General features: G+C 41.3%; 1 protein-coding gene across 2 annotated transcripts; it reads left to right on the forward strand.

The window, feature by feature from the left end:
• The first annotated feature begins 5,110 nt into the window (after positions 1 to 5,110).
• On the forward strand, positions 5,111 to 20,522 carry LGALS8 (galectin 8). Of its 2 annotated transcripts, none has more exons than XM_061365713.1 (9): positions 5,111 to 5,246; positions 7,267 to 7,412; positions 10,957 to 11,045; positions 12,285 to 12,495; positions 13,135 to 13,251; positions 14,885 to 14,911; positions 16,720 to 16,808; positions 18,632 to 18,797; positions 19,234 to 20,522. In XM_061365713.1, the coding sequence occupies exons 2-9, from the start codon at positions 7,371 to 7,373 to the stop codon at positions 19,381 to 19,383; spliced, it is 891 nt and encodes a 296-aa protein (XP_061221697.1). In that variant the 5' UTR covers positions 5,111 to 5,246; positions 7,267 to 7,370; the 3' UTR covers positions 19,384 to 20,522. The 2 variants fall into 2 exon arrangements, with proteins under 2 accessions (XP_061221697.1, XP_061221696.1); XM_061365712.1 differs by having other exon boundaries at positions 5,147 to 5,246; positions 7,283 to 7,412.
• Positions 20,523 to 21,176: the final 654 nt, after the last annotated feature.

The raw sequence follows: 21,176 nt of genomic DNA on the forward strand, positions 1-21,176 counted from the left end.
TTGCATTACTAAGGTCAGTTGCTGGCCTTAGGTGGGTAGAGAAGATATGGATCTACTGGTCATACAGGCTGAATATAACAGGCCTAAGAAGAATTTATTTGGAAAGGTGGAATCTATAGTGTTTGTTTGCCTGTACCTTGGCCAAGGACTGGGACTGACTCCATCTTACAAGAAACTGATGGCAAAGCGAAGTTTGCAGGCTTGGGGAAGGCTTACCTGTATCCTCCCTTGGGAAAGAGGGGGAGCAGCTAAACAGCTAGACAGACTTACTAGTTGGTTTGGTCTGTGTATTCTACGTTTGCAAAATGGTGATTCTTCATTTCAAGGGCAAGTTGCTGGGGCAAATGTGTATTTGTTACTGTGGTAAATGTGAGGAAAATAGAGCAATGCGAGTTCTGTTAGGATGGCATCAGCAAGGTTGCTGTCGCCTTTTTAAATTCCATCACGAAAGAGTATTAGTGTGTTTGCCTTATTCAGGCTTTGCTTACTGGCCTTCACAGTACTATGAAGGTAAGAATTAAAATTTGAGAAGAGATGACAAAGAAGTAGCTTCTGTCAGAAATAACTGGTGAGAAGTAATGTGTGTGTCTATGGTGTTAATGTTCTCTTTCCTCTGATGTATGTACAGAAATAGTTTCCTTGACAAAAAAATTTAGTTATTTACAACTGCATTTTTTTATTATTTTTTTCTTTTTAGAAAATTCCAGAAACAAGGCCAAATGTGTTAGCAACTTGGATAATAAATGTTCTGTGTACATCACGAGAGAGATATGCAACTTTATGTAGCCACGTGAAGGTGCTTCAAAATTACACCGTATTTAGAATCGTAGAATCTAAGAATGGTTTGGGTTTGAAGGGACCTTAAATATCATTTAGTTCCAGTGCTTTTTGTCTCTGAAAATAACCAAATTTTCATGTTGTTGATGACATAAAACACATTCAAACAACTAAAAAGTTTTGTAATGGGGACAGCCAAGGTAGGAATCAGACACCCAAATCCTTACATTAGCAAGAATACCTTCAGTCTAAATTGAGGGGTTTTTTTATGTTTGTGCCTAAGATATGTAAGCTTCCCATACCATTCTCAGGCTTCAGTTCATTCACAATCCCATAAATAGTTTACTAGGGGTTTTTCTTGTCCTAATTTACTCGTGTCTACTTTCTCTGAAGCTGCAGAGTTTAGGTTCTCAAAGGGCTTTTAAAAGACTATTTCACCCTAACCATCAGGAAACACCTACCATCTCGTGGTAAGAGGTGATACTGCAGCCCTCTCATATCCCTCGAAAATGCAGGAAAGGCTGAGGCCAAGTGAGCAGATTGGTAAGTGCAAAGACCCACCAAGGAAATCCAAAGACAACTGCAAAGAGGATGATGGTGTAGCTAAGGTGTGACGGTGTAGTCCTAGGGATCTTGAGTTTGGCCACTATCTGTAGTTTGGAGAACATCACACAGTTTTGCATTTTGCACAGATTGCTAGGTAGATAGCAACTAAGGCACTATACGTAGACTTTGGCACAAGCACCTTTTCCGGGGCAGACAGGGCAGGCATAGGCACAGGTTTGTACTAGTATCTAGTGGTGCATTGCCATACAAGCAGTATGTGCTATGGAAGAAGCTTCTAGTTCTGGTTAGGATTTTCCCTGTGGGTTAATCAGACAATGATTCATTAAAATATACTACATGCTGCCATGGAGCATGTTGTTGAGGCCCAAAAGTGGTGTCATTGACCTAAAAATGAATTGAGAAATTCATGGTCTGTTTATTCTGTAAGATGGTGCAATTGTAGCGCCTGGCTCGGAAAGTCCTAAACAGGTACGGGTCAGAAGCTGAGGGTGTTGTACTGCGTGCTTGTCTTGGTTCTCCCTCTGCTCTTCCAGGCAGCTTGTTACAGCCACTGTCTGTAATGGCTGTGAGTGCGAGACTCTTCGACTTGATGTGGTACAACCAGTTTTGTCTTTACCAGACCATAGATGTTTTGTGCCAACCTTGAACGAACAGCGGTACTTAAGAAGCTGTTATAGTACTGCATGAATCAGAAAAAGGACAAATGTTGCCAGTGGGGCAGCCAACCCTGCCCCCAGGCTAAAGTCAGCATAATTTGGGGCTTTGGTACATAAGCTAGGAAAAAAAGCAAATAAACGTATCTGAACATGGGGAAATCACAAGTAACCTATTACAGAAAGTGCTGGATACGCCTAAAAAGGAAAAGCAGCTTCTTACATAAAGGGAAGAATGGTGTTTTGAATTGTGGAGAGAAGTGTTGAACAAAAAGGGACCTGTGAAAGGTTTTGCAATTGTGTTTGTGTCAAGTCTAAGGACTTCTCTTTAAGTAGCTCACCGTTACTTGGTAGAAATTTTACAATTGGAACTGTATATAAAATATTGGGCCAAGTAAGTGTGACTGTGTATGTTGTTATCCTGATTTTGGGTAATAACTTACTGCCCTGAGAGGTACCAGTATAGAAGCTGGGAAGCAAGGATGGGAGTCTGCTTAAGAAGTCTCCTTTGAGGAAGCAGGATACCATGTAATCATGTACTTTGTGGTGCTGCTGAAAACTGGGAGGACTTGGAGGGCAGGAGCAGACAGCCAAATGGCAGCAGATTGCTAAGGCAGCTGGCAGAGCCAAATCACTGCTGGAGTGACTCCTGAAGGACAGAGCAGCTTGTAATGCTTCTGGGTCTGGTGCAGTTTGGATGCAGCCCTGCTGCCCAGCAGAGAAGGCACCAGTCTCTGCTTTGGAGAAACGCAGATGTAAGATGAGGTGTTTACTGCAGGATGAAAGAAGCAAACACAGCAGCTCCTTTACCAAGAAATTACAGGAGGGCTCAAAGTCATCTATGGCTGTAGTCTTTCTATCCAGTAAAGTGGTGTTTGTTAAGCTACTTAAGTGAATATGTGAGAAGAGGTTAAAAATAGTGCCTGGTCATCAGTTCAGTTCAATTTTCTCAGATCTCTGAGTGAGCTTTAATTGTTACTATCGTGGCCTGTGTTGCTGTCAGCAGCTTATAGTGAAGGATGCTTCAATTACACAGGTGATTGTAACACACTGTATCAAATCCATTTTTACTCACAATAGACTCAGCACGCACAATCTTTATCTAAACTAAAAATTCATTGTCACTATTACACTGTAATAATAGAGCTGCTTATGTCTTGGAGATTATATTCCTCTCCCAGTTCTTGTAGTTGGGGCAGGAAAGGTGGGTACACTTTTTTTGCTCTAAAAGCAAAAGTTCAATTTTGGATTTGGACCATGGAAATAAAGAGAAGACTTTCATATTTGCTGTCATGACTGCCATTAGTAAATGGTGCTAAAAATAGCAATCATAAGAAACCAGCTGGGATAGTGACAGTCTGGACAAACCAACTGCAGTGTAATGGCAAGGCTTCTCAAGCAGTAGCCCAACTGACTCACTGTCAGGGGTTCAATAGGGTTGGGTGCTGAAATAGGGGTTTTCCTACAAATTTCATAAACTGCCTTCAAAGACATGATCAGCATGTGTCAAACAGCTGTTCTGCTTCAGTAGAGAACTGGTGCTTACTTTAAACCACCGTATTTCTTTGGATCATTTCTTCCCAAAACTAGAGGAGCTCTGAGCCAGAAGTAGTAATAAAGTAGCAAAACTTTATTCTCTGTGGTTCTTCGGGAAACACTTCCACTTAGTGCTTCTCTTTTCAGTATCACTACTTCTTTATTCCAGCTTGTCAGCATCTTTTCTGTCCTTGTTGTTTGACCTGCACTTTCAAACCTTCTTTAAGGTTGCTTTCTGAGAAGTGAAGGCATTTCATGTCCTTCTGTCAGTTTAGTTTTATCAAAACTTTCTACTTTTTAAACTACTGGAACAATACTTCAAAGGAAAATGTAAGTGGTAGTTCAAGCTCTAGGACCTTTTCTTTATTCCTTTTTAGAAGAGTGCTGTAGAATTTTGTAGAACACTTGAAAAGCACGCTTTTTGCTACCACCTGACTACAGTCAGTAGTTCCTGGTTCTCTGTTAAAACCATGCATGACTCTTAAGGTATCTTTCCCCAAGCCATCTGCTTTGCTGCTCTTTAATCCAAGTAGCTGCAGTTCCTGAATGATTACCATACCTTTCTGTGAAGGAATCCTTCAGGTCTCATAGACCTAAGCTACTGTATCCCTTAAAGCAGAGCTCCTACAGCTAGTAGCAGTACTCCAGCAAGTAGATATGATTTGGTATGTTGTTGGGGGTTTTTTGTGCTGGTTAATTGTAGAATAGAAGATACCTAGCTAAGCTATTGGTCTTTGTGACAAAAGTGGCTGAATACCATTCTAACTTTGCTGTAGCCACGTGCTCTGCTTCCTGCAAGGCAAAGAAATACTGAATCGCTGTAATTGAATAGGGTATGGTGATTTAATTTTGTGGGCATTTTCTGTTGCAGCCTTTATTTTTGTACTCATTTTTCCCCCATCGAGCTTATAAAAAGGGAGAGCTTTAAGTAATGCTTCTCTGAGCAGCTCGTTGTTACACATCATGAGCTGCAAAGCTACTAGGGACTTTATTGCCTTATGTGCTTACTCGACAGAAAAAGCCAGCAGCACACTTTGTGAGGCCTGTGAAGGAACAGCAGGATGAAAGCGCAGCTTTGGTTCGAGGGGTGTAAGATTTCCAGGGTTCAGAAACTTCACTGTACTAGAGAAACAAATGATCCAGTCGGCTTTGAAAATCGCACTTGGATCTGGTCACAGGTGATGCGGTCTTCCTGGGTGATCTATCTACGAAGAGATGGGTTCTGCTGTAACAAGGGACCTACAGAAGACACACGAAGAAGAGAGGAAGTGAAAGGTTCGCAAGGGAAGCTTGTGGTAGCGTTAAGGATTTGAATTAACTCCGTGACCAAGTTGTTACTTCAGCGCTTGTAAACCCGAGCCCACGGGCCAGGGTCCTGTGGCACGGCGTGGCATGGGCCCTAACGCCCTGTATGGGCAGAGCGTGAGCCGCCCCCGGGAGCGGGTCGGTGCGGTCCCCGTGGCACGGCAAACTCATTTGGTACCGGGAGCAGCCGCGGTGCAGCCGCCACGGCCACGGTCGTTCCCGTGGGGAAACACTGCCGCTGTTGAGCCCAGGGCGCCATACGGTGCACGCCATGCCTTGCGCGGTGACGTCGGAGGCGGCCGGAAGCGTTTGGGAGGGGCCAGTGCGGGCACGGAGCCGGTGCCGGGGAGCAAGGATGTGGGAGGGGAGGTTCATCCCGCGGGTCTGCAGGCGCTGCTAGGCACGGAGGTACGTTGTACGCGCACAGAGGGAGCGTCCCGTTGGGGGAAGCCGGAGGGTAAAAGTAATACCAACACCTCCCACCCTCCTGCCTTCCCCCGGGAGCGCCTGCCCGGCTGGGAGAGCGGCTGCTCCCCGGTGGGGCTGAGGCGGGCCCGACTGAAGGAGGAGGATCTGTGCGCCCGGAGCTCTCTCGGGGCGCGGTACGGCAGAAGTTTCCGAGGTGTCCCGGTGGAATTAACGCTGTGTCCTTACAGCGTGTTGTCTGGTCGGGTTTATAGCTGGGAGGGGGGAGGGCATGGGACTGGTGTTCGGTACTTCAGTCGCTTGCAGATACCCAGAAAGTGTCTCGCTTATTCTCTCTGCAAAAGTCTTGGGTGCCTTCATGTAAAACCTTGGTTTGATTATAAAGCCTAATTTGTGTTACCCTCATGAAAGACTTTTTCTGCATGTCACACTGAGACAGTGTAATAGCTGGTTTTTGGTCTGTTTTCCTTTTATTTTTTTTTTTTTAATTGAAGAGGTTTTCAGCTGCTTTGCAATGTATGAAATAACAGGAAATCATATATACCTTTTTCAGTTCTAAAAGTAGAGTTAGGAAACCTTAACTTGGAGTGCTGCATACTTAAGATTTGGTGTTCCATGTTACAGAACCGCATCCCATTGCTTTGCCATAATGCCACCTCGTCTTGCCAAGAGCAAGAGTCCTGGATCCTCCTTCAGCAGGATCCAGATTTCTGTTGCAACCCCTGGGAATTCAGTGAGCAGGCTGTTAGACATGGGGTTGTAGCTTTCGGTTTCGTTTTCTTGGGGGTGTGCTATTGGACTTTCTGATGCTAAAGGCAGAGTTGTAGTTTGCTTTGGTCTTGATTTCTTCCTTTTCAAAATTAAAACAAATTTGTCTGGTTTTGCATATTCCTGTTGTGAATTGATGGTGTTATCTCATGAGAAGATCAAAGGTGCAAAACAGGGTACCTTATATTCTCTGAATTGTATTCTAGATATTGGTTTTAAGTATGAGAAATAATACCCTTCTGACCCAAATCTCCTGCAAGATAAGCTAAATGTTGCAGTGGGCCACTCCATTGTTGAATCATTGCAGAAGATTAACCCTGGGGCCCTGTATAACAGGTTACAGACCTGGGGGGTTTGATTTAGTGGTGGGTTTTTTTATTCCTCTTTTTTTTTTTTCTTCTGATATTGCTGGCATTTGTCACCCAGTAATGATGCTAGAACTCTCACCTTTGACTTCTCCCCTGTCTGCCTGTCATCACCACACAGTTTGCCTGCATTCTCCATAATGTGCAAGAAATAATTACTTAGTGGTTTCAACTGGGCCCTGACTTTTGGTCACCTCATTAAAAGATATGCTAAAGAAATTGCAGTGTAGCTGAATACACTCACAGACCGTTGTTTCATCTCTTATTAATGCTGTGCATTTAATGAAAGTAGTTAATTGTGGAGTTCAGGGATTGTATGTGTTGGAGGAAGGAACATTAAGCACCCTTTGCTTCCCTCATACATCTTTGCCTAGAATCTCTTAACTTTACGTAAGATAAAACTGGGAAAATCAAGTTCAGCCCCTAGGGCTTGTCTGCCTTGGGAAATTCGGGGATAACACAGAAAGTGTTAAAGGAAGCAGAAGTGGTTGGTTGGTTGGTTGTCTTGAGAAAACTGCTTTTGTACTGGGTTCCTTTTCCCTGTCTGCAGGCAGTAGTCAGCTGCAAATGGAGAGCTGAGGGGCACTGAGGTGTCAGTGTTCCCCTGTATAATGATGATCTTTATGTGGGATTCTGCCTCAGTAAACATAATCTCTGGAAGCTGCTGATGACATTGTGTACCTGTGTGCACTGTCCCTTGTTCGAGTGGTGCCTTACTTCTTTAAGCAAGCCTTTAATTTTTGTTTTTTGAAACTCCAGCAAACTTACTGGAAAGATGTTTGCATCATGTCTTGTGCTGTTTAAAGTTATAGCTTGGAGGGTTTTACTCCATGTAAAGTCATGTCACTTTGTTTCTTTCTAATTGAAAGGTTTGTTTTCTCAAAGGGATCTGTCCTTTGGTGCTGCCCAACCAGTCAGTCCTTTGAGCACACTCCAGCACTGGTCACATAGAACTTAAACTGGAGGAGGGAAGATGATGGCCTTGAATGGACAGAAGAAGACAGTCAGTAACCCGGTAACTCCCCTGTTCTGTCAACAGCTTCCCTTGGGAAATGGGACTTTGCTGTTTTATGTCAATAGTTATTACTTGTACTGTTTTGGACAGTGAGGGGTGTTACTGAGAACTAGTTGCATCTCTTGCTATTTGAGGGAGAATGTCACAGGTGATACTGGGAGCTGAGGTTTAGAAGTGCTGTAAGTAAATGGGCACCTAATGCACAGGACTTTTAAAACAGCAAGGAAATTCTGTTTGCCTTGGAGGGTAATCCTTTTTCATACACAGCTTATGTGGATGTCTGGCACGTTTGCAGGACATGCTGTATTGAAAGTGAAAGTATGCAAAGCAGTGTTTTCAGTCCTAATACTCTGTAAACATGGGTATTGCCTGGCAGCCCTTGGAAATGTTTGGGTTTGTTGTGCTTGTAACTTGAGTCTGACCAATTAAACTTGGAATCTTTCTTGGTAGTTGATACCTTACCTTAGAATAAATCCTGTTTTTTTAGGGAAGACTTGAGCTAACACAATTGAACAATTGCAGAGAGCAGATTGGACAGAATGTTGTTTGTCTAGTTTAGAGAGTCTGGAGACTTCCTCTGAAAAGCTCTAGTGTTCTTACGATCTCGAACAGTGGTCTGACACTGGCATATGGCTAAAAGGGTGGGCCAGAGCTGTGTTTTTTGTTGTATCTTTAAAAAGGTAATTCCTTTGAGCCTGCTTCTGTGCTTAAACTCTTGTAAAGTCTGTAGGGTATCTATGTGGAGTATAGAGTAATGCAGATTGACACAGTACTTTCTTACTTATTATGGCTTTGCACTGACACAAACCTGTGCTCTCAGTGAATCTGACTGTTCGGTCGCACTATATATTCACTGCTTGCAAAGTGGATAGAGCTAGGAATGATGAGGGAATAGCTTCAGCCTTCTTCATAAGAACCTAGCTGGCAGAGGAATGAAAGCTCTGTGGACATTAGATAGGAAGAGTGAATTGCAAAAGGAAAGTTGGTAGATGGAGATTTTTGTGGGAGAGGAGGTGTGAAGAGGAACATCTGTGTAAGGGAGAGAGTAAGAGTTCAGCAAGATTGGGTGGCTGCAAGGGGACTGATGAGTATGATGGGTAAGACCAGGCTGAAGAATAAAAAGGGGTAAATCTGGGTTTAGGGATCAAGAGCCTAAGGCAGCAGTAAGTGTGAGTATTTGGAATTGGAATGTGGAGGCAGAGTTGGGAAAGAGTGTGCTGATGACCTCAGGGCAGCCTCCAGGCAAGGCAACCTGCTCTATCTGACCTTGCTTTGATCAAGGCATTGGGCTAGAGACATCAGAGGTGTCTTCCAACCTCAGCCCTTCTGTGATTGTGTCCCGTGTGATACCACAAGATGAACTTAAGAGGGAGGAGAGCAGACTATACAGATTTCACTGTTTCAGCGGTTGTTCCATGAAAAGCAAAACTTACGAGCTTTATTACAGGTTGCAGTCTGAAACGTGTTTCTTCACTAGTGTACTGTTCTTAATCATTCAGAAAATCCTGCTTTCCTCTTCATGCCCTTTACTCCGCCTATCTAGCAAGAAAAGTTGTCATGTCCCATCTGATGAAGCAGCTGTCTGCTACCCAGCAAGCTGGATGGAAGTTGTGTTATCACAGTTCTTTCCTCTGTAAGACCATAATCTGTCCTTGCTTTATGAAAACTGGCAGATATTAGGGAGAACTTGATCTTCAAGACCTCTCAAACTCAGTTGATGTTGACCAGTTGCCTTCAGAGGTATTTTTTGGAAGTCTGGAAGAGAGCCAGGATGCTGCTCAATCATATCATGTCACAAACATTAATCTTAATAAATAAGGAAAAAATAGTAGAGGAATGTCTTGAGATATGAGGAAATTACAGGCACATTCTGTCATAACAAAACCTCATTAAGGCTGTAGTACTGCACCCAGGAATGCTCTATTACGGCCTTGCAGATTCCATAACTTAGCTTCTAAAGAGTTGGTGCTCCTGCTTATGCCAGTAAAATACATGAGACTTAAAACAACTTGACCATCTCTGAGTTCATGCTTGAGGAGCAAGTTCTTTAAGTCTATTTTGCCTGATAGAGAAGATGACTGCAAACTAGGTTTTGTGCAAAGCATGGGGAGCTGGGAAGGGAAGTGGAGAGGGGGCAGAAAAGGGTATGTATCTACTGGCAAAAGTAATCAACATTCTAGATTTAGACAGTTTTTGCTGTCATTCTCCCTCCCCTCCTCAGCAATTCACAAGAATAGGTGTCGGCAAGCACATCCCCTTTTCATACCTTCCTCTTTCCCATGAATGTACATATATTTAAGAAATAAAAATCTCACCTTGTCCTTTTATAGTCCAATATTCCATTAAACAGTTATATTTTCAGTCTGTTCATTTTTTGTTGCTAAATTACTGTAACTCTTGTTGACAATTGATGTTTCATTTCAAAGATGTCCTAAAATCTGTTCCATAGATAACAGATATTCGGGGGGGGGGGGAACAAAACAAAAACCCCAAAATCCAGCCCAGTCTTAGCAGAATATTTTGTCTGTTAAGCAGAGCAAATGCAGCATTTGCTACTATTTACTTCCTCCCTCAGCCTGAAGTACAAGTGATGACATGCATACTTACAGCTTTACTTTCAGATCAGTCACTTGTGAACTTCCACAGTTTTCTGTTATGTTGCTCCCCTTCTCTCCCTGAAATGCTAGATGCATCAGCTGATGGTCAGGGTAGGGGCTTCTGTCAGCATGTCTGAGCTTTTGCCAGAGAGCCATGCTGGGTGTTCAAGGCTTTTATTTTAACTGACATGTCCTCTTATATGGCTTAACAACTCCTACTGTATTGCCATTTATTTTAACATAACGCGTGTGTGTGTGTGTGTTACGTTCTCCAGCTATCGATATGGAGTTAAAAATGGAACGGCTTTGAACCAGACTGCATGCTGTAGATACCACAAAGACCAAGACCCCTGAACAGGGCTAATTCATTGCACCTTGCGATTTTTAGCTCATTAGGTTGAGGTATTTTGTTGTATTTGTCATGTAGTTTTTACTAAGAAGACACTCTGTGACGTAGCTTCTTTTCCCATTACTGTTTTCCAAAATGGAATAAGAACAAGCAAAGAGGCAGGTGCTATAGCCTGATGTCATAAGGGTTGTGGAAGGTGCTTCATTCTACCAGCAAAGGACTGATAATAGGTAACCCTTGGCAATGACCTATTTTAAAGTGAATCCTTTTTACACTCTATTAATGAGGCAATAAAATATTACCACTATTCATCTGAGAGCTAGCAATGGGGGCTGGAAATGTTAGTTTTAATTTTATCTGAGAAGCCTTGTTTAGATAGGTGAAAATCTGCTGAGTTTTTCCATCCTGTTGTGGTGGATACTTAGTGCTTTTCTACTGTTTATTTTAAATAAAATGCTAGTTGTGTTTCTTTTACTGTGTAATAGCATCACATAACTAAGTATTACATTATTATTTTTAAAACTATTGTGGTTTCTTCTGCTTCCATTACAAAATGTTATTTAAATATTTTTTTTTCTTTCACCCCCCTTCTTTTGAGATCATTCCATATGTTGGGACAATATTTGGTGGCCTTGCTCCTGGACAGCTGATTAAGATCCATGGGACTGTTCCTGATGATGCAGACAGGTAGTGGTTACTGTATCACTTTTTGCAGTGTGAACATGTGAACAGGAATGTAATGAATAAAATGTTTCCAGGGATTCTACTTATTATGGTCAAAAAGGATTGATCTAAATACTTGTGATAGCATCAGAATGAATACAGGTTTAAGTGGTTAGTTAATGGATGAACTGATTTTTTGCTTTATGTTGATTCTTTCTTTTTGATTTTTGCTTTGCCTGCTTTGGCAGTTATTTTCCCTGTCATATGTCTCCCTGTCTAATAGGATTATCTGAGACTAATAAAATTGATAACTGAATGCGTTGCATGAAGGAATTAACTTAAGACGGGATAAGTAGGTATGAACTGTTGTTCCTAAAGCAGAGTTATGTGGTGTGCAAAAGCCAATCAATGCACTCAGTTGAGGTATTTGCCTTTATTGCAATTCTGCACAGAAGAGCGTACCAGAAAGCTAACACAGCTGGCATGTCTTCTAGGGAAACAGGTAAAGCCTTTTAATGAAATGCTAACAAGGGAGGAACCATGTCAAAATAAGTGTCTGGTTACCTGCACTTTACATAATGAAATCTCAGTCACGCATCTCTTGATTTTTACCCAGCTCATTATACCAAGGTGGTCCTACACTTATGTATAAAATCTCCTCTTAGAGGTGCGTCTTGTAGTATTATAATTATCTAAGGTAACTAGAGCTTATATCTTTGTCAACTACCACTAAGTTCTTGCCTGGCCTTATATCCTCTTATGGTTCTCATTTGAACAATAGTTGGCCATAATGTCGGCATTCACAGCATTCCATTTTGAGGATCTTTCCAGTCTTGTGCTCCCTTTGTCATGGTCTCAATAAAGTTTGTTTGTTTTATACACTTTTAACTCCTTTTGACATCAAACTAGAGCATGTGCCTGGTATGGGGGTTCTGTTCCTTGACTTTGCCCAAGGTTCATTTGGTTATTCTACTGAAGATGGTGGGAGAGAAGCTGGTGAACACAGTGAGGAACTTATGTAATACAGTTTATAACCATTACGTAAGTACTTTAATTCATTGCAAAAATCATGGGAGAACTTTTCACAAATGTGTAGAGGTTGGACAAATGTGGGTTTGTGGGTTTGTTTTTTTTTCCTTATCCAGCAACACTCATTGTGTCTGCCTGTTTTGATCCTCCACAGTAAAACACAAGTTTATCAAACTTTTAGGTGATCTCTCGACAGACTGAGCTAAATATGGTTTGTCTTATTTTTATGATTAGGTTCCAGGTGGATTTACAGTGTGGCAGCAGCATAACACCTCGAGCTGATGTGGCATTTCATTTCAACCCCCGCTTCAAAAGGTCTGGCTGCATTGTTTGCAACACGCTGGAGAGGGAAAGATGGGGCTGGGAGGAGATCACTTACGAGATGCCCTTTCAAAAAGGGAAATCATTTGAGATTATCATCATGGTTTTAAAGAATAAATTCCAGGTGAGTCTTTGTCAATTCTTTATCAGTAGACAGTTGTTCAAGTCGATAAAAAAGAGGTATTTTGTATAATTACACTAAATAGGAGGAAGCCTTGGTTTCTCTGTTACCTACGTATAGTCTAACTACAGAAAAGTTTGTAAGTTTTTCTTTAAAGAGCGGCTAAATAAATCAGACCTTTAATTTGTGTTGCTTCCCTCTAATTTGTATGAGTAGCCAAGTACCTTCCTGCCATGGCTCATGGCTACCCCTCCCTTCCCTTATGTGCTGACCTTAGGATAAATGGTTTTTGTGACTAGTGTAGGACAGCCCTCTTGGAGTGAATGTGTGAGGTGTATTTGTCGTGCTGTGTTAGACAGCATTAACAGAGTCTGTTACATTGGTAATACCACATTGATAAATGATCAGGTGATAGAAACAGAAGGTGTGAAATGCAAATTTTAGTGTAGGCAAATAAATCTCATAGTGATGGAAAAAGACTGAATCACAGATGAGCTGAACTTAGTTGCTCTGAAATTTCTAGGACGTTCCCTGCTTCTGTACAAAACCAGTGTAAAACCCCATACATGCATATAATCTGATACATGGCTGGTGTAATGTATGTGTAATATAATTTTCCTCTTTTGTTTCCTATCTCTCTAGGTGACTGTAAACAAGAAGCACTTGCTCCTCTATAACCACAGAATTAGCCTTGAAAGAATTGATACTCTTGGAATATATGGCAAAGTGCAGATCAAAACTATAGATTTTGTTCCTGATGTAAGTTATATTGACAGCTGACTTGTTCAGTTCTTTTGTCTTGCTAAACTACAGAGTAGGATTTTATGGTGAAAAGGAGGTAAAGAAAAGCAGCTGCAGTCTAATGCTAGTAACTTTTTTCTCCCGCCTACATTTCAGCATGTGAGTCTCATGTGAGGATCTCTGTGCCTCTGTTTTAGCCTTGAAGCTAAGGGCAAGAGTGGCAAAGTTCACAGCTTACAAAGTTAATATGACAGATGGTGTAAGAACTGATGGGATACTGGATCTAGGAGTGCATTAGGCTTTTCAAATATTGCAGGAGCTCCAGAATGAATTCTCACAATTCAGTGCTTCTAAGTGACAAGTTTGGCTGCTGCTGTAAATTGTTGGTTGGCTTCCAAATGCCAAATTCAGCCACAGCTGGCACTGCTTTTGCATATAACCCTGTTTTTTCTGCTAAAATCGCTGAGTTGTTGAACACAGTGGTAAGTAGGAGTGTATGTTTGTTTCTGGGAGGTGAGGTGTTTTTTTTTCAAAGACTTTGTGGCTTGATTTGCACTTGAACCAAACTTCAGTTCATCTGAAGTGAAGGCCGTGCTGAGCTTCCTCAGCTGCCAGCTGTACTAGAGAAAATAAACCAACAAGGAGGAGTTGAACAGCATTTTCAGAAGGGGAGATCCTTCTGCTCTGGAAGGGTGAGACTTTTAGAGCAGAAAAGAAAAGTGATAAATTGCAGGGAGATACAGAAGGTGAATGCCTTTTCTTTTTCTTCCTGCCACTTCATTAAGGCAGCCTATGTAGTGCTGTGCAATATTCTGGGTCTCTGCTTCCCCATTTTCACTACCCTGTGGGCAAAGCTTGAGCTTCTTACTGCCAAACGTCAGGTCTAACTCAGGTCAGCAGACAACGGTTCAGTGGAGATGTGGACCTGAATGAAATGGGGTCTAGGCTTTAAAAACATGTCTATGCACCGAGCATTTGCAAAGCCTGTGTACAGATTTTAGTGGGCCCCACCACTTGGCGTTGGGTGTATTGCCAGAATAATGTTACTCCAGAGCTGTCTGAGGTCTTAAACGAAAGGTCTTACAGGATGTAAGTCCCAGAAGAGCTTTGGGGGCAAGCAGGTTCTGCAGGTTGATTTCTGTCCCAAACACAAACTGAAACAGAGTTGTTTTAGTCTATGGTTGCTGATGCTGTATCCTTTGGGGAAGAAGGGAAAATGGAGAAGGGTGATTGTTTCCTTTTTGTCTTTGCTTCTAATATGCTCTTCTGAGGAGGAAGATGAAGGCTTGTATTGAAATAAACAAGCTCAAGACATAATTTGGCTACAGCAATTGGTCTTCAGGACATTTTCTTGGTTTGTAGGGCTTTGGTTAACTTTTTTTTTATCATAGCCCTAATTTTCTGTGTTAACATTGCAAGCTTTGAAGCAGCATGAGTCCTCATATGGTTCTAAACCAACTTCATGTGGAAGTTCTATGTTGTTAGCAGTGACATCTAAATACTCTCTTTCTTCAGTCTTTACAAAGCTCTCAGCCATCAGCTCTTGGAGTAACAAAGATAAACACAGAAAATGTATGTATGTTTGTGAAAGGTTGAATGAATCTCCCCATTATGTGATAAACTAGTTAATGTTGTTTGTTTTCTCATGCAGGGGGAAATGCCAGATGGTTCACAATTCGTAAGTAGACAATTCTTGTGTAGACTTGTGGCAAATATGAAGAGTAAAAAAAAATGAAATAAAAACATCTCAGTTATTCATGACAAAAGCATGCACAAAACAAGGGCATCGAGAATCTTCTGGGAGATGACCCATCAGTGAGGTTTTGTAGAGAGTAATCCTCTTTTCTGTAGCTAGTAAAAGTGAGGCTATTTGTTAAATCGTTTAGAAAACCCAAAAGATAAACACAGCATCCACAGCCATAAACAGAAAAATAAAAAGAGGTGCCTGAAGTTTTGAGAACCAAATCACATTAAAAACTTTTTCAAATAAGCATTCTTAGCTTTCTCCTTGGTGACAACCTGCAGAAGTATTCTGCAGTCATCTTACACCAAATGGCCTTATGTTAATGTGTGTGTCTCAGAACCTATCTGCTACTTCTTCCTCTATGCACTTCAGGTGGCTGGATGCCAGCGTTGCACCTTAGGGTTGGATTTCACATTCATATAGCAGGGAGCACCGGTGGAGTGAGGGCTCATCTTTTTGCAGAAAGCTGTAGAGGTGGACAGTATCCAGGCTGGAGTAGGGACCATGCTCAGACTGAAAAGGGGTTGGAAGCCAGGAATATATACAAATAGAATTTGTGGAGAAGGTGAAATTGCAGTGAGCACTATGATTTTAGTTGTCTCACTACTTGACAGTCAGCCTTCTTCAGTCTTCTTATCAAAACCAGGTAACATGCAATATTGTCATTTGCCAGTGGTGGACTTCAACCAAAAAGAAAAAATAAGGCCAGGTATTTCTCCATTCACTCCTTTTCCCTGATTAAAATAACTTGTAACACAAGAACAAAAAAAAAGCAGATAAAATGCTTGCATTATCTATGTGCTGGTGCCAGGAGAGCAGAATGCTGTCGTGGTTTAAGCCCAGCCTTACATCAGAACCATGCAGTCTCTGTCTCACTCCCCCCTTCCCCCTCCACTCCCGAAGGGATGGGGAGGAGAATCAAAGGAATGTAACTCCCACGGGTTGAGATAAGAGCAGTCCAGTAAATAAGGTATAACACAAACCACTACTGCAACCCCCAGTAATAAGGATAAGGGAAATGACAAGGGAAGAGGATACAACTGCTCATCACCCACTGACCGATACCCAGCCTGACCGAGCAGTGATCTAGCTGTTCCAGGTAACTGCCCCCAGCTTATATACTGGGCATGACTTGCTGTGGTGTGGAATACCTCTTTGGCTAGTTTGGGTCAGGTGTCCTGTCTCTGCTTCCTCCTGGCTTCCCCTCCTCCCTGGCAGGGCATGAGACTCAGAAAGTCCTTGGTCAGAGGAAACATGACTTAGCAACAACTAAAAACATCGGTGTTACCAGCATTGTTCTCAGGCTGAAAGTCAAAAATGCAGCACTGGACCAGCTACTAAGAAGGAGAAAAATGACTGCTACTGCTGAACCCAGGACAATACTCAGTGACTCTACTTCTAGTACTTAGGCAACCGTGGGACTGAATCTTTAAACCATTACTGAAGATTTCAGAGAGGAGAGGTCAGGACGTCTGTATCTGAATAATTATATGATACAAACTTAAATTAGTGCAGGGAGTTTTGTGCTTACTTTTTCCCCCCTTTATTTTTCCTTTTCCCCTCCTTCCACCATTAGTGATGGCAGAGATGTTTATTTTGAACCCAAGTTGGTACTCCAAAGAAAAAAACCCCAATATATTGATATGTTTATCTCAGCATAACTTGGTGCTATAGTGAAGTTCAGTTTGTATATTCTTAAAAAAGTAAATCAGTAAAAATTTTTACTTGTGATGTATTTCCAGACTGTTCCTTATGTTAAGAAACTTGATACAGGACTTCATCCAGGATGCACAATTACCATTAAAGGAGAAGTGAATAAAAACCCAAAGAGGTAAGTGTTGCTGATTAATTATTTTTTTTTCTTCTGTTTAGCTGAGCTACTCTTGAGTAGGCTTTTTCATGCCTCAATATATCCTTACTCGTTTACAACTTTGCATCTGGAGTCATCTGAAACTACAATGCAGTTTCTCAGGAACCTGCAGGATGCTGCTTTAGAGGGGACTTTATGAAGAGCAGCTCCCTTGTGAAAAGTGAAGGTAAAACCTGAGTGTCTTACTTGCTCAATCTGCATCATTCACAAGATCGTGTGTCTGTTCAGGGTTTCCATTGTGTGAGGCATGTGAGCACACGTCATACAAGATAGCTTTTATTCTTAAGAGATCAAAGAGTAAGAGAACTGGTAGAAGTAAATGGAAAACGAGTGAGGTGAGATGCTGGTGTGCTCAAGTGCTGCATGTTGCAGCATTTCTCCGAGTATTTCTTGATGACCTCCTCTGGGACAGCATAAGCATGAAGGTGCCTGAACAACGAGTGATGGAAGCTGCTAGGGCAGTATGAGCTATAATTTTGATAGTAAATTAGGAACAAGAGGTTGCCAAGAGGAGGGTGGGGGAAGGAGAAGTGCAACTCTGTCAAAATGGAGCTGAGGAAGTGTGGGTGCTTCAGCATGCCCTTTGCTTGAAGGGTAATTCTGGCCCTGTGAAGCATGCCTAAAAATGAAGCAAACAATGAGAAGCATGCTTTTTACGCTTGTGTATGCATTGCACTCCTGCTTCCTCAGAGCACATAACCTCCGTGCAGCTGAACAGCATTCAGAATTCATGTTTATACAGGAACCCAAGGACTAGAAATGTCAACAGTATGTGAACGACTTTAAATTGGACAGGATAATTTATACTTACATAGGAGCATTTGTTTTCAGACTTTTGGCTTGAAAAGCTTGCTAGTTTATCTCAGATGCTGAATGTACTGCTTATAAGCGTGAAGAGGCTTTTTGGTGTTTAGTTAAAACATTGCGTGTTGCTTTTTGTGCTTTTAAGTATATAGAGTTTGTAAGTTATTGAATGTCTTTCATTCAGTTCACGCAGTTATAGATACTCCTTTTCCTTGGTGAAAAAGAGAGCTTCACAGCTTGCAATTTTGTACTTGGACTAAGCAATTCTAGTCTTCTCAAAGGGCAATAATGTGCCAGATGGAGTTAATCTGGGGGAGGAATATTTCTTCTTTAAATGCAGTAAGGTCTTTGCCACATGTTGAAGTATTCATTTGAATTTGGATGACTTTTCCCTCTGATCAGTCTCCTCCAGACTTCCCCTTTAGGCGCTCTGTGTTGTGGACATAGCTGAGATTAGAGAGTATTCATTCAGCCTGCGCACAACTTACTACAAAATAACACTCTCTGTGCATTGTGTCCCACGACTCTTATATGTACAGAAAGAATTCTCAAACCTTAGAGTCTAACTAGTTTGGTGGCAGAAAGACCATCTTTAGGCAAAACAAGGCTTCCCAGTCCACTGCCAGAGTTAAGTAAGAGATGGAGCAAGTAGCACCACATGGTTCGGTGAGAATGCTGCTTCCTCATGCTGTAGGGGAGCAGCACTTGGCCGTCTTGGCTCAGCACCTCCTTACTGAGAAATGAACAGAAAGCTGTGAGTGACGAAGCAGATCTATCAGGGTCATGTCCTGAATTTACTGCTTGTAGCCAAGTTTTCTGTGCAAAAGAGGCATGTTAACTGCCGGCTTGGTTCTTCAGGTGAATCACAGTCCTGGCTTCCACGCTGTTCTGAATACTGGCTAAGGATTCGGTAAATAGCAGGGACTACTGCATTGTGTCTATAAACCCTTGGTATAGTAAACTTAAAAAATATCTTCCAGCTTTACAATAAATCTGAAACCAAGTGACTCCAAGGACATTGCATTACATCTGAATCCCCGAGTGAAAAATAAAGATTTTATAAGGAATTCATACCTTCATGACAGCTGGGGAGAAGAAGAAAAGGAAATTGCCAATTTCCCTTTCAGTCCTGGGATATACTTTGAGGTAAGGTTAACTGAAACACAGCATCTAACTGGTAATTTTATCAAAAGGATTAGCAGTGGTGCTTAAATATAGTGTCACTAACACAGATTTAAATAAAACTGACATTCCTGCATTTCAATGTCTTGAGAATACTTAGGATTAAAAGGGAACTGTAGGGAGCAGAGATTTCACTTGCGTTTATTTAAATAGTTGCAAGAACTCATTCTGTGCTCAGAACAAATTGTAATTGAAATGAGTCAGACGCACGGGTCCCTTCCAACTTGAGTTATTCTATATGGATTTTATAGAAGTTTTGCTTATTTTAAAATGTCTCTTTTGCATTAAACATTCCTTGTAACAGAAGCAGGGCTTGCCCGGGTCTAGGCTAGATCATCAGGTTGGTTTTCCATGTCTTACCTGAGCTTAAAACTTAACTGTTTCTTTTCTGGCTTTTCAGCTGATCATTTTCTGTGATGCTCACGAGTTCAAAGTTGCTGTCAATGGTGTTCACACTCTGGAATACAAGCATCGTTTTAAACAACTTGAAAAGATCAACATAGTGGAAATCATAGGAGACATTCAGTTGTTAGATGTGAGGAGCTGGTAGTATTTTCCAGTGAATACTAAAATAATTAAACCTCTTTTAATAACAGTGCCTCCTTGTCAAGTACAGACAGGTGCTGATTCATGCTGAGCCTGCCTTTATCTATCTAGGCTTCTGTGTCTGCCTCTTGTGAGTGAGGTGAGTACCAGAACTGCTAACTGCGAGATTAAATCCTCCTCTACTTTACAGTATCCTGGCAAGCTACATGTTTGCTCATATAAATCTCCTGTATTACTGAACCTAAGAATATGAAAATGCTGCATCATACTTCATCTAACAATTGCACTCGGTGTGTTCAAGTTAAACTACTACTCAGCATTCCTTGATAGCATACATTCAATATAGTGAAGCAGACGCTATACTGAAGTAGGATCTTAAGATATGGTTATCCACATCACAAAAGACATTGATAATTCATTTAAAATAGAATTCTTAAATACACTTTACTACTTATATTAGCACTACTTTACTAGTTTATATTAGCAACTATAACCTTTTGACTGAGGTGGATTAAGGAAACAATTGACCCATCAGTTCTAGCAAAAGGCAAGGAATTTGATCTTCTGAGCCTGTTGTGCAGTAGGACATTATCTGACACCTTCTGCTTCTAAGTGTTTCAAATCAAACATAGAGCAGCATTTCTAGATTTTAGTTTTCCAAAGTGTTACAAATGAAAATTATTTCACTGGTAGCAACTTTTGAAAGCTTGTTTGATCTGAAATGGCTCTGAACTGAGTTGAGATTGCTCAGGGACTGAAATGGATGTTTGCTATTTTCATTTAGAAAAAATAGATGTGTGAACCAGGTACTCCAGGGAGGGTTTCAGCTGAGATACAAGACTCAGATACTCATCAGTGTCAGATACTCATCAGTGGAACAAAGAATGAATCCTTTTTCAGTCTTGTATTAAAATACTATCTGAAACAAGCTGTTCCTGTTCAGTTTTCTGTACAAATGTCAGTCTCAATTTTTATACTTTTAAAAAGTTGTTCCTGGCTGTCAATACATGTGTGAGGGATGTTCATATTTATCTTAAAAAGAGTGAATCAGTTTAGAAATAAGATGTACCTTAAAAGACTGTTTAAAATTAATCACCAGATTTAATGTATAAAGAGCATAAATAAAAACATTTGTGAACTCTGCTTTTCTTTTAATGTAGCTATGTAGCTATTACCCCTTTTTGGTTTATATTTTGTCTTGTGTTGCTTATTATCTTACTCATATCTCCAGAGTGGCACAGTGATGGTGTCTGGAAGACCACTTCCCCATTGAGGAGTTAGTGATCCACAGACCAGTTACCCTGAGTAGGTCTTGGCTGTGCTGGTATGTCCTTCAGGACAGTGTTGAACTGCACGATCAACTTAGCTGACTGATGGTAATGGAGGAGCCGGTAGGCAGCTCCCACTTGGGTGTCCTTGCCTTTATCTAAGGGTTGAGCAGGAAGTTCTCATGTGAACGTTCTTTTTGTTTGACAGCAGACATGATTAATAGTTGTTTTCTAAGAAAACCCTTTAAGAGCATGAATGACCACAAAGGGGCAACCTTGCTGTAGAGATCTGCATGGCATGCTATACCCTGAACAGAGGCCCATTCCCAGCACTAGATGGGAATACGAGTACCTTGTTTATAGCGTTCTTACCAGTTGCATTTTAAATCATACTTTAGAATTTCAGTGGCTTCCATATTACTGATATAAGGAACCAGCACATCCTGGTGCAAAACAGGTGGTGAATTTTTTTGTACATTTATTAACAGTGCAAACAATTTATTCTTCAGATAAGTAAGTGCTATGGCTT

This window comes from Neopsephotus bourkii, unplaced genomic scaffold (genome assembly GCF_033783945.1).
Source record: "Neopsephotus bourkii isolate Nb327-2 ecotype Australia unplaced genomic scaffold, CSIRO-AGI_Nbou_v1 NB_1292, whole genome shotgun sequence".
Classification (NCBI taxonomy): Eukaryota; Metazoa; Chordata; class Aves; order Psittaciformes; family Psittacidae; genus Neopsephotus; species Neopsephotus bourkii.